This window comes from Balaenoptera acutorostrata, chromosome 6 (assembly GCF_949987535.1).
Source record: "Balaenoptera acutorostrata chromosome 6, mBalAcu1.1, whole genome shotgun sequence".
NCBI lineage: Eukaryota > Metazoa > Chordata > Mammalia > Artiodactyla > Balaenopteridae > Balaenoptera > Balaenoptera acutorostrata.
Window position 1 is genome coordinate 117170020 of NC_080069.1, and position 13791 is coordinate 117183810.

Here is a 13791-nt window from a genome sequence, read left to right on the forward strand (position 1 = left end):
TGTTCTCCTAAGAGAAGGGAAAAAAACAACTTTTATTATTCACTAAGAGTTTAAGTTAATACAAACCAGATTCCTTTCTTGGAGGAAGACAATAGTCAAATTAGTTTTGCTTTGGAAGGTTAATATGAGAAATTATATTTGGTTGTCTGGTTTCCAGAGCTGAAGATCTGAACAGAGATGAAGTCTGACAAACCATGCTGTAGGAAAATCAGGAGATTTGGCCTGTACAGTGAGACTCACTGCTGGTTTTCCTGGGGAAAAAAATTTTAAAGCAGCACGCAAGTGTAGAGGTGTTGGAAAGTCTGAACCACACGTGTGGTTGTCTCTTGAGCTAGGATCTTAGAGGACAGGAGGCAAATATGAGTTAGCAATGAGGTGTGGCTGCCCAAGAAGCTGTATATAGAAGGCTCCAGTTCACTGTAGGATTGCTTGTAAAAGTGTAAAAAAAAGTCCATCAGGAATGTGTCAATACGATACTAATCATCTGTTAAAAAGACTGATACCAATCTGTATTCTGACTTGGAAAGATATCTAGGATGTTCATGGATGTTTAGTGAAACGAAGTAAGTGGCTCCTTCTGGTGATAGCAAGTGTGTAGAATTACATATGGAATTTAAGATTTTCTAGTGGCCATATTTTAAAAAGTGAAAAAAAATGAAATTAATTTCAATAGTTTATTTTGTTTAACTCAGTATATCCAAAATATTATCATTTTAACATGTAATCAATATTAAGAATAATTAAGATACTTTCCTTTTCTTTTCAGTACTGTCTTTGAAATCTGGTATGTATTTTACACTTCAGCATCTCAGTTCAGAGCAGCCACATTTTTTTTTAAACATCTTTATTGGAGTATAATTGCTTTACAGTGTTCTGTTACTTTCTGCTGTATAACAAAGTGAATCAGCTATATGCCTACGTATATCCCCATATCCCCTCCCTCTTGGCGTCTCCCTCCCACCCTCCCTATCCCACCCCTCTAGGTGGTCGCAAAGCACCGAGCTGATCTCCCTGTGCCATGCAGCTGCTTCCCACTAGCTATCTATTTTACATTTGGTAGTGTATATATGTCAATGCTACTTTCGCACTTTGTCCCAGCTTAATCTTCCCCCTCCCCATGTCCTCAAGTCCATTCCCTACGTCTGTGTCTTTATTCCTGTCCTGCCCCTAGGTTCATTAGAACAATTTTTTTTTGTAGATTCCATATATATGTGTTAGCATACGGTATTTGTTTTTCTGTTTCTGACTTACTTCACTCTGTATGACAGACTCTACGTCCATCCACCTCACCACAAATAATTCAATGTCGTTTCTTTTTATGGCTGAGTAATATTCCATTGTATTTATGTGCCACATCTTCTTTATCCATTCATCTGTCGATGGACACTTAGGTTGCTTCCATGTCCTGGCTATGGTAAATAGTGCTGCAATGAATATTGTGGTACATGACTCTTTTTGAATTATGGTTTTCTCAGGATATATGCCCAGTAGTGGGATTGCTGGGTCGTATGGTAGTTCTATTTTTAGTTTTTAAGGAACCTCCATACTGTTCTCCATAGTGTCTGTATCAATTTACATTCCCACCAACAGTGCAAGAGGGTTCCCTTTTCTCCACACCCTCTCCAGCATTTATTGTTTGTAGATTTTTTGATGATGGCCATTCTGACTGGTGTGAGGTGATACCTCATTGTAGTTTTGATTTGCATTTCTCTAATGACTAGTGATGTTGAGCATCCTTTCACGTGTTTGTTGGCAATCTGTATATCTTCTTTGGAGAAATGTCTATTTAGGTCTTCTGCCCATTTTTGGATTCAGTTGTTTGTTTTTTTGATATTGAGCTGCGTGAGCTGCCTGTATATTTAGAGATTAATCCTTTGTCAGTTGCTTCATTTGCAAATATTTTCTCCCATTCTGAGGGTTGTCTTTTCATCTTGTTTATGGTTTCCTTTGCTGTGCAAAAGCTTTTAAGTTTCATTAGGTCCCATTTGTTTATTTTTGTTTTTATTTCCACTTCTCTAGGAGGTGGGTCAAAAAGGATCTTGCTGTGATTTATGTCATAGAGTGTTCTGCCTATGTTTTCCTCTAAGAGTTTTATAGTGTCTGGCCTTACATTTAGGTCTTTAATCCATTTTGAGTTTATTTTTGTGTATGGTGTTAGGGAGTGTTCTAATTTCATTCTTTTACATGTAGCTGTCCAGTTTTCCCAGCACCACTTATTGAAGAGGCTGTCTTTTCTCCATTGTATATTCTTGCCTCCTTTATCAAGGATAAGGTGACCATATGTGCATGGGTTTATCTCTGGGCTTTCTGTCCTGTTCCATTGATATATATTTCTGTTTTTGTGCCAGTACCGTACTGTCTGGATTACGGCAGCTTTGTAGTATAGTCTGAAGTCTGGGAGCCTGATTCCTCCAGCTCCGTTTTTCTTTCTCAAGATTGTTTTGGCTATTCGGGGTCTTTTGTGTTTCCATACAAATTGTGCGATTTTTTGTTCTAATTCTGTGAAAAATGCCATTGATAGTTTGATAGGGATTGCATTGAATGTGTAGATTGCTTTGGGTAGTATAGTAATTTTCAAAATGTTGATTCTTCCAATCCAAGAACATAGTATATCTCTCCACCTGTTTGTATCATCTTTAATTTCTTTCATCAGTGTCTTATAGTTTTCTGCATACAGGTCTTTTGTCTCCTTAGGTAGGTTTATTCCTAGGTATTTTATTCTTTTTGTTGCAGTGGTAAATGGGAGTGTTTCCTTAATTTCTCTTTCAGATATTTCATCATTAGTGTATAGGAATGCAAGAGATTTCTGTGCATTAATTTTGTACCCTGCTACTCTACCAAATTCATTGATTAGCTGTAGTAGTTTTGTGGTAGCATCTTTAGGTTGTCTATGTATAGTATCATGTCATCTGCAAACAGTGACAGTTTTACTTTTTCTTTGCCACTTTGGATTCCTTTTATTTCTTTTCCTGCTCTGATTGCTGTGGCTAAATCTTCCAAAACTGTGTTGAATAAGAGTGGTGAGTGTGGGCAACCTTACCTTGTTGCTGATCTTAGAGGAAATGGTTTCAGTTTTTCACCATTGAGAACGATTTTGGCTGTGGGTTTGTCATATATGGCCTTTATTATGTTGAGGTAAGTTCCCTCTATGCCTACTTTCTGGAGAGTTTTTATCATAAATGGGTGTTGAATTTTGTCAAAAATTTTTCTGGATCTATTGAGATGATCATATGGTTTTTCTCCTTCAATTTGTTAATATGGTGTATCACATTGATTGATTTGCATATATTGAAGAATACTTGCATTCCTGGGATAAACCCCACTTGATCATGGTGTATGATCCTTTTAATGTGCTGTTGGATTCTGTTTGCTAGTATTTTGTTTAGGATTTTTGCATCTATGTTCATCAGAGATATTAGCCTGTAGTTTTCTTTTTCTGTAACACCTTTGTCTGGCTTTGGTATCAGGGTGATGGTGGCCTCGGAGAATGAGTTTGGGAGTGTTCCTCCCTCTGCTATATTTTGGAAGACTTTGAGAAGGATAGGTGTTAGCTCTTCTCTAAATGTTTGTAGAATTTGCCTGTGAAGCCATCTGGTCCTGGACTTTTGTTTGTTGGAAGATTTTTTTTTTTTTTAAAGGAAATTTATTTATTTATTTATTTATTTTTGTCTGTGTTGGGTCTCCGTTTCTGTGAGGGCTTTCTCTAGTTGTGGCAAGCGGGGGCCACTCTTCATCGCGGTGCGCGGGCCTCTCACTGTCGCGGCCTCTCTTGTTGCGGAGCACAGGCTCCAGACGCGCAGGCTCAGTAATTGTGGCTCACGGGCCCAGTTGCTCCGCGGCATGTGGGATCCTCCCAGACCAGGGCTCGAACCCGTGTCCCCTGCATTAGCAGGCAGATTCTCAACCACTGCACCACCCGGGAAGCCCTGGAAGATTTTTAATCACAGTTTCAATTTCAGTGCTTGTGACTGGTCTGTTCATATTTTCTATTTCTTCCTGGTTCAGTCTTGGAAGGTTGTGCTTTTCTAAGAATTTGTCCATTTCTTCCAGGTTGTCCATTTTATTGGCATATAGTTGCTTGTAGTAATCTCTCATGATCCTTTGTATTTCAGAGCAGCCACATTTTAAGTGCTCAAGAGCCACGTGTGGTTTGTGGCTGCCTTATTGGACAGTGTAGATATGGACCCTCAGGTAGGAGATGTTTGAAAGAATGCATCCAGGTTTTTGTTTTGTTCTTTAATGTGACTATGAATCACAGTGAAATAGGGAAAGGTAAAAAATTTGTGGGAAAAAATGTATGGGATACCAGGAGACTTTAGGAAAAGAGGATCAATAAATAGACTATTAGTGGGAAGGATGACTATGATTTGATGGACTTAGGTTAACTCTTCATATAAATTCCAAGTAAAAGTTAGACTTTGAAACTTATATGTGAAACCATTGTGTCATGGATACATGATGTAATTTAATTTGGGGGGGGTGGAGGAATTAGTATAAATAAACATTTTTTAAAAAAACAGAAAGAGGGAATGATTTTTTTGTGTCAAATATTGCTACTGGGTCACCCAGTGGAGAGCCAAGAATTGAGCATCGGTTTAGCATCATGTGGGTCATAGGTGGCCTTTGACAAGAGCTGTCCTTTGGAACAGTAAGGATGAAAGTCGCACTGGACTGGCTTTGAGAGATAATGGAAGGACAGGAACTGGAAACAGTGAACCTAGTCAGCTTTTCGCAGGGGTGGAAGGGATGTGGGTTGAAAAACTGCTTTATTTGGTTCTGGTTTGGGGTGTTCTGCTTTTGTTTTATAAAGATATTTATGTCTGATGGGAATGGTCCAGTAAAGAAAAAAAGATTTCAGTAGGGAGAGGGGGTGTTTTACTTGAAAAAGAGAAAATTCACAGAGGATATAAAAGCTGCCCTCCCACATTTGAAAGGGTGTCATACGAAAAAGGAATCAGGCCCACTCTGTGCATGGCCCAGGGCTAGACCTAAAATCACAGTGAGTACGAGGGATAATAAAACAGACTGGACTCAATACGCGAAAAGTACATTCCAGCAGTCAGTGCGCCCCAAGCTAACATGGCTACTTCAAGATGCAGTAAAATTTTTATTACTGGAGGTTAAACTAGACTAGTATTTCTCAACTCTTCTGTGTTTTCAGTGCACTTTTGGATACAACAGTTTTAGGTGACACACCTGGAAAGGCTCAAGACAACACAAAAGCAGGTCGGGGGTAGTGATCTCCCAGTCACTGCTCCAGCATAGCAGTGACCTTGGAAGTGTCCGCAATTAGTGTATGTTCTTTTGGTTGCCCTTCAGCACCTCTTTGCTGATTGGAACAGAAATGCCTAGTGCTTTGAGCAAACTCTCTTTTAAACTCACAAGGCAAAATGTCTTCCCATCAAAGTACATAGTCTCTTTTTCTTGCCCGCTGGAGGTTATACCACTGCTCCCACCAGAAGAAGATTGTGCGTACTCTGCACTCTGCACGGGGTCACACGAACTGTTAAGCTCAAAACCCAATTGGACAGACATCACTATATAAGGCCTATCGGTCAGTAATATGTTGCAGACAACAGAATTCACTTTACCTGGTAGAAACAGAATGAGATATAATAGTGATATGGAAATTAAGTGCTTACAGAATTGTTGGCAGGGCCGGAGAGCAGATTCTAGTCTGAGCTCCCAGTCACAACTCCTGCCCCCAGAACCACTGTGCTCTGCACTGATCAGGGAGGCTGCCACTGCATAACAAGAAGCTGATCTATCAAGAAGCAGCTGCCACCTAAGCCAACAGCAGAACCAACTCTACTTTGATGCCCAAAGCTGCCCCTGCTCCCTCAGAAAGCCAGAGAATCAGGAAGCTGCTGACTCCAGGACCACAACAGCTCTGTCATGATCTATAAAAGCAAGCGGATGCCCTTTGTCCTCTCCCTTCATTTGCCTGGCTCCGTTCCCCACCAGTCTCTCATGAGTGCATCTGATTTAGAGTGTGGACGCTAAATCATGTCCAGAACTCTAAACTGCCAAGCAGGTTAGGACATTACGTCTTAGCCTTCCAACTTTTGCAAGTTGTTCCAAAATATCTGCCACAGACAGCATCTTTCTTCAATCACAGCAAACATAAATAAGACACACTGATCCAAAGTTGGTAGCACACACTGGCGTGCGGCTACTCACCTGGCACGCCTATCTTGGAGCCGTTTTAGTGGGCGAGGAGGTAAGAATGGGAAATCAAGACTCAGATGGCAGCGTGAAGTGGATTTTCCAACAGTTAAGTGTCGGTGATTGCATAGTTTTAACACAAATGAAAGTTAGGACATGAATGCCTGTCTCGCATTTTATGACCAGAGAGACAAGTGTCTTTAGAAGAGCTGCCAGCCATGAAGTCTTTCCTAGCGTCAGTGCCGTATACCAGGCCTGGGCTGATGCTCGGCAGATGGATTGCCTTTGCTCCACTTGCCACAGTCCTCACAGAGCAGCTCCCTGCCAGAGGTTGATAAAGAAATAGAGTAGGTCCCATAGCGGTCTGACTGGGGCCACCAGCAACCTCATTCAAACGGCCAGAACAGCCCGACAAAGTCTCTCTATTCCATGTGAACACTTTCCTCATATTTTTGCAGCATTCCCGTAGTCACTTATTCATTCAAAATATATTTACTGGACTTCCCTGGTGGCACAGTGGTTAAGAATCCGCCTGCCAATACAGGGGACACAGGTTCGAGCCCTGGTCTGGGAAGATCCCACGTGCCGTGGAGCAACTAAGCCCGTGCACCACAACTACTGAGCCTGTGCTCTAGAGCCCACGAGCCACAACTACTGAGCCTGCATGCCACAACTACCGAAGCCTGCACGCCTAGAGCCCATGCTCCGCAACAAGAGAAGCCACCACAATGAGAAACCCGCGCACCGCAACGAAGAGTAGACCCCACTCGCCGCAACTAGAGAAAGCCCGCGTGCAGCAACAAAGACCCAACGCAGCCAAAAATAAGTAAATAAATTTATTTATTTATAAAAACAAACAAACATATTTACTGAGCCCTTCTCTGTGCTAGGCACTGGGCATAGACCGTGAACAAGGCAGATGGGGCCCCTGCTCTCATGTACCTAACATTCCAGTGGAGGGAGGGCGGGAGGCAGACACTGTACCAGTAAACAAACACATAACTGGGAAGGCTCCAGTGGCGGTGAGTGCCACGGAGTAAGAATGTTGCAAGATGGGGAGTGACGGCGTGCGGGAGGGGCAGTTTCGATTTGGGGACAGAAGGGATTTGTCTTCCCGCTGTCCCCAGCTGTGTAGGGGTTACTGCTCCCTTGGCTACTGAGCCAGCTCAGGCCCCAAATGCTGATCTTGGTTGCAGATAAGCAAGAATGATGATTTGTGCTTGGTTTAAGGTTGTTTTCAGCCAACAATCTGAACGAAGATACAAGGTCAATAACGCAAGGGAGTGGGTGTGGCTCCCAGAAGTTTCCCGTGTTCCTCATGAAATCATGGCTGCAGCTCAGTGATCCATGCAGCCCTCACCAGGGGAGATATCAGCCACACTGAAGGAGCCAGAACTGAGACCTTGTTACCTTCTATGCCATTTTGCTGCCTTCAGGGGTCTACCTATCAGTGTATGAGAGAGACAGCACTTGTGCCACAGTTGTGTTCCCCCGCGGTCTGTTTCCCGCTGCATCACTGGGCCTCAGCAGGCCTGGCCATGGCCCCCACAGCTGCTGGTCCCCATCTGGGGCTGCTGGACAGTTCTTCTCAGTGACTGCGTCCTCGTGGCCATCAGCAGAGGGCTAACTGTGAAGGAGGCCACATTTCTCTTTACTCCCATCCCTTTAGACTCACGATATGAACACTCAAGTTGCCCTGAGGGCTTGGGAGTCACAGAGAAGAAAATTGTAAGCTGTGTGCTTCTGAGGGCTGCCCCCAGGCCAGGAGGAAACCACACACATACACAGCCCCCGCTCCGCTCCGGAGATTCACTCACAGAGGCCCTCATTTCCTCCCCTTCAGGCCCACTCCCCTCCCAGAAAGCACCTCCATGACGTGAACCAACCCTTTTCCTGTCACACTCTGGGATTTTTATCCTAGAACCTTGAGAAGTCTGTCTATGTATTATTTGATCTTTTGTTTTGAGTTCTTGCTCTCTCATTTTCTTGAGAAAACAAAGCTGTTATATGTTTCATCTGATTCCTGTTAAAAATCTTCTCGTCTGTACTCGTCATCTGCCTTTTGCAAACCTCTTTTCATAGGTCCTGTGCTAGTGTTTTTCCTGCATGTTCATCTGGGATAGAAGCAGCTCTGTCTGGGTCTGTGTTTACACACTGATAATATGGGTAGATTCACCTTGACTCCCTTCCCCGTCTCTATGAGTGATGGTGAATCTTCTCTTTCGGAGCTGGTGCCGGAGGTCTGGCTTTGATGCTTCTTGGGAAGTGGGACAGAGACAGTGGGAATGTGCCATCTGATTTTACTCTCTCCCCGTGCCTGCCCTCCTGTCTGCAGAGTCCCCTGTGCCTATGGTGTATGTGACCCCGTGGCAGGACTCCCCTTCAATTTTCAGCCCTCCCCACCCCCACTTCAGGGCAGACAGCCTCCTCCAAAGAGGGTCTGGGTCAGTGCGATTTCCCATGATTCGTGGACCTTCTGTAAGTGGGTTCAAATGTAATTGGTTAATATCTTTCAAGAGGTTCAAATGGCTCTTAAGATATACTTTTCCTTCTCTCCTTCAGCTTTTCCTCAGATTAGGCCACCCCTTCTTGTTAAAAACCTGGGGCAGGAAAAACAAAGAACAAACAGCTTCTGCCCCAGTGCTGCCCATGCTTCCAGGCCTCAGCCCTCCAGATCGGGCACTGTCGGCCTTTAGAACATTCTTGCCCATCTCCCTCACGTTACATAAGCTAGGTAGACCTTGATGTTCGCTTTCAGTCTGTCCACGATTAATTGTATACGGCAGACCTTCAGAATTATAGCATGGAGTTTGGTCATTCTCTTGTTTCAGTGAGTTTTCTTCTATGTATTGGGCTATTTTTTCTTATTTCCATGGGTTCCAAGGAGTTATGCAAATGAGCACTTCCTCTGCCATTTTCCAAGAAGTTCTTCCTCTGCTGAATATTTTAAATAGTGAGACAAGAAAGATAAAATATGTCAGAAGATTAAGAGGAATGTACATTTTTTAAATTAGAAAGTTAAGACTAGAAAAGATAACAGAAATGAGGAAAATGATTAAAATTAACAGTGATGAGACAGCATCTGAACAGTTAGAAAATGAAGCTAAAGAATTAGATGAAAGTATTAAAAAGGAACTCAGAAACTCTAAGGGTAAAGATATGGCAAAAAGACAAAATTAAATGGTGGGAAAGGTTTAAAAGAACTAGCATTTAAGTGTTTCTAAACAAATTTTAAAGATGAAAGGGCTAGACAATAACACACTAAAACAATGAAATAATCTTAGTATTTAAAGATTAAAAAAATGTAAGCAGCATATGAGGTTATCTCATTCTGTAATGTTCCATGTTAAGATGTACCTTATTTACTGATTTACAAAGATGTCTAAGACTGTGGTTTAGGGAGAAGAGCAAGTCACAGAGCGTTATATATTCTCTGTATGTGTGTCACATAAAGGTTGCAAATACGTAGAGAGAGGAGTGATGGGAATAATACCAAACCGTTAACTGGGAGAGGAAAGGGAGTGGAGGTGGGGATGTCGTGCCTGCCATCGGGTCCCCTCAGATCCCCTCACCATTTCTGGAATCTTCTCCCCTCCCCTCTTCAGTGCACTTTTTCTCCAGTACCCACACCTGGGCGGCGACTCTTCCTAGGTGGGCTGCCCTTGCTCACCGCAGCTGCTTTGCCCACGTGTGCAGAGAGCGCCAAGTACCCGGGGACTTTACAGCCCTCACCCCGGCCCGGGGCCCTCAGTTCCTCGTCGCAGGTGGGACAGCTCTGAGGTGTAACCAACCTCGAGCAGATTGTAAAGCAAGCTATGTATGTGATTTTACGTTTTCTAGTAGCCACATTAAAATCAATTCTAATACACTTTATCTTCAACATGTAATCAATATAAAACTTATTGAGACGTTCTGCATCCTTTGTTACTTCTACTAAGTCTTCCAAGTCCGGTGTGTGTTTTACACACGCACGTCTTGCTTTGCCTTCCCCCATTTCCTTGCTCAGTGGTCACAGGTGGCACGTGGCTGCCGCGTGGGACAGCCCAGCTCCACTCAAGTTGAAGCTGAACCTTCACAGGACTTTGCCTGAAAATGAAACCTCACCTCCCTGTCCTGCTTATTGGTTTCTCTTAGGAGCAGTTTCTTTCCTTTTCTTTTTTTTTTAACTTGCATGATTAAGAAAGGAACATTTTCTTAATAAAAGTTTTGCATACAAGTGTTATTTTTGTAATTTAAAAAAAATCTAGAGGGTTCAAAGAAAAAAATATGTCTCTCATCCAGAAGCCCTGCTTTGTTATTTACTTGTTTGTTTATTGCTAAGGCAGCCATAAACTCTAGTGACACTGGGTTGCAGAAGACTTGAGGTTCCAGTGAGTAAAGAACAACTGACATCATAGCAGAACCTTCCCTTCTTGCCCTTTGTCGTATGTGGAAGGCTTGAGCCTTTCATGTCTATAGAGTTTCTGCCAAGATAAGTGGCCTGAAGCCAGCTTAGAGTAAGATTATCCAGCAGTCTGGGTCAGATATGCAGCCTGTAGCTTCTCAGGCCCAGGTAAGGTGATGGGGGACGCTAGGTCATCACTTATGAAGGAGGAATACCAGGGGGACCTGGAAAGAGTGGCCTTTTTTTCTTTTGCAACATACCCGCAGCCTATAATTGGTACTACTGTAGCAGCTTGGGAGTGGGCAGTGCCCATCTGGCTCCAAATACCCAGGCTGTATGGAGTCACTTCTCTTGGCATCCAAACCCTGCAGCAGGATGGTGGCTCCCTGTGCAGATGCCTCTTCCTCACTAATAAGACCACTAGGTCTTTTGTCTTTTGCCTTGTCACGGCGTTTTATTAAGAAGACAATATAAAGAGTCCCTTCTGACATAAGTGTTACCTAAGATTGCTTTTTATTTTTATTTTCCCATTTCCAAGTATTTGGATTTTCTTTGCTTATTTGTGTGTCACCTGAGGTAGAGGTGGGGGAAGAACGCTACTGATTGGCTCAGAAAATAATTCCAATCAGAAAAAGCAGGGATGCCTACATTTCCCTAACAAAGCCACCCTTCTTCATCCCAGAATCACCTTACCTCCTTCCTCGCTGTGTCATCAGAGAAAGAAGCAGGCATGTTTCAGCAGTGCATTTCCCAATTTATTCCCATTTGTTAATTCAGCAAGCATTTACTGCTTACTTCCTCTATGCTGTTACTCTTGAATGTGTGTTTGGTCCTTTTGTCTACAGTGTTGTTGCCAGTGTAGGCTCTTTTTATGGCTTTTCTTGGCTATTTTAAATGGAAATTGGGAGATAAACCAGGCACTCCTGGACTAAACACCAATGGCCATGAGGTCCATCCTCTGAAGGTACTCTAGACAGAGCTTTCCCTTCCTCAGTGAATGTTGCCTTTTTCTAAATAAGTTTGTGATGGTTCACATGCTCACCTTCCTCCTTTTACCTTCGACCCCGCTGACTTGAGAGTGTGGAGGACTCCACTCATTGCTGAGGGATGTGATGGGATTTGGACGGTTCCAGGGCCACGAGGCCACAGTGTGCAGGAAGGGCGTGGTGCTGTCTTAGTGGGGTACCTGGGTCTTGGGAGGGCCTTGGCTTTACCCCCTCCTCATTACTGATGGGCTGGCCCCTGGGGAGGAGTGGCCAGAATGGGCCAGCAATGGGCCCGTGTTCTTCTCTGTTCTCAGTGCCTTTCCCAACTCTTTCTGTTTCAGTACAGCACTGCAGCCTCCAGGCCCACTGATGGATCCGCTGACGAAAGGGTCCAGTGGGAGTCAGATGGCACAGACCCTTCTATGGAAAGCCAAGTCGTCTCTCTCCTTTGGCATCCAGCCCCTGCAGACGTGGCCAACAAAAGACCCTGAAGCAGAGGCCCAGGTCAACCTGTAAGTAAGTAAGAGAAGCATCATCTCAGTTGGGGCTCATGCTCACTCTAACTTGAAACCCCTTAATGCTCAGGAAGAAAATTATCTTTGGGGGGAAGAAAAATGAGAGAGAGAGGAGTGGATGTTTGGTTGGGAGATTTCATTTCTGTTCTTAATGGTGCCTTATGTGTATTTATTTATTTATTTACTTACTTACTTAGCAATGTTCATTGAGCACCTACTCTGGCCAGGCCTTGTCTCAGGCATGGCAGGCAAAAGAGATTCAGTTCCTGTCCTCAGGGGATTTACAGCTCATGGAACAGATAGCCGTTAATCAAATAATCATACAAATAAATATGAACAAATTGTGACAAGTGCTATGAAATGTGGTACCTTGATTCAATAAACACTTACAGAATGCCCTCAATGTGCCAGCAACATACTGGGGATATAAGAGAATAAGACATCTCCTCGCCCATGAATATCAAATAGTATCTAGAAGGGGAAAAAATTCCAATTATTATTCAGAAGCAATGATAATAACTATGCTATAACTAATATATTAATAGATTCCATGTCCCGTAGGGTGGTAACTATGTTTTCCTGTTTACTCCTGAATCCCCAGGGCTTTGTTATGCTGTACAATATTTGTTGGATGAATGAATAAGTAATGAATGAAGAAGATACTACAACACAGTGGTGCTTAGCTTTCCAGGGGAATCAAAGGCAACTAGGTGCAACGATCTGATTTCCTTAAAAGCAAATGAGATGCTTCATCAGTTCAATGCAACGAATATTATTGATGCTTACTGTACCTAAGGCCAACCCCAGAGATTCTGATTCAGTGGCTCTGGAGTGGGTGAAAGAGGACTCTTCAGGGACAGCCTTTCCAGAGAGGCAGACAAGTAACCAAATAACTCCAGCGCTGTTAGAAAAGAAGCATGTATAATGTGCTATAGGAGGAGGGGATCTGCGGGAGGACAGGGAGGAAAACGGGGAGCAGTTGCTCTTAGCCAGGCAGGATGACCATCGCGCCGGGCAGGAAAGGGGAAGAAAGCCACTTTAAACAGAGGAAAGTGCAGAGCAAAGGCGTGGATCCATGAAAGTGGGTCCCAGCAGTGTTGACAGGCATTAAAGCAGTGGTTCTCAACCCTGGCTGCACAGGAGAATCACCCTGAGAGCTTTAACACATATGAAAGCCTGCACCATCTGCCCAAGATACCCAGGTCTAGGGTGGGACACAAATACCAATATTTTATAACGCTCCCCAGGGGATTCTCTTGTGCAGCAAATGAGAAATGCTGCTTTTAAAAATGTAACCACACAAAAATAAATACAAAATAGTTATGAAGTACCTTATACGCCTAGCTAAGGAGTATGAATTTTTATATCTCGAGCAGTGAGGAGCCATTGATAGCTTGCCTGATTTTAAACGATAATACAATTTGAAATAGACAAGGTTCTTCTGGGTTCCTCTGGGAAACTAGAGAAGTCTGGAGTCACCGCTGCCTTTTCAGAGCTGCCACCATACCTCCCACCGTGGCCTGGTAGGTCCACTTATGAGAATATGGGAATTGAATGTCTCCTTGATCTGAAACTGAAATCTAAAATTTCAGTGAATGCTGAATTAATCTGGGCGAAATGCTCCTGTTTCTTGGGGGCCGCTGGTAACCGGCGTGTGGGCAGCTCCAGCGCTCTAGAAAGGAGGGCAGGGAAGCCTGGGCTTTATCTACCAAAGGTGGAGCGGGGGGTGGGGGGTGGAGGT

General features: G+C 43.5%; 1 protein-coding gene across 2 annotated transcripts in view; it reads left to right on the forward strand.

The window, feature by feature from the left end:
• Positions 1 to 13791, forward strand: part of GARNL3 (GTPase activating Rap/RanGAP domain like 3) — a 155203-nt gene that overhangs the window by 12609 nt on the left and 128803 nt on the right. For both annotated transcript variants that reach the window (XM_007194660.2, XM_057549099.1), the window contains exon 2: positions 11877 to 12047. In XM_007194660.2, the coding sequence (XP_007194722.1) occupies positions 11877 to 12047 (171 nt within the window). The remainder of the gene's footprint in view (positions 1 to 11876; positions 12048 to 13791) is intronic.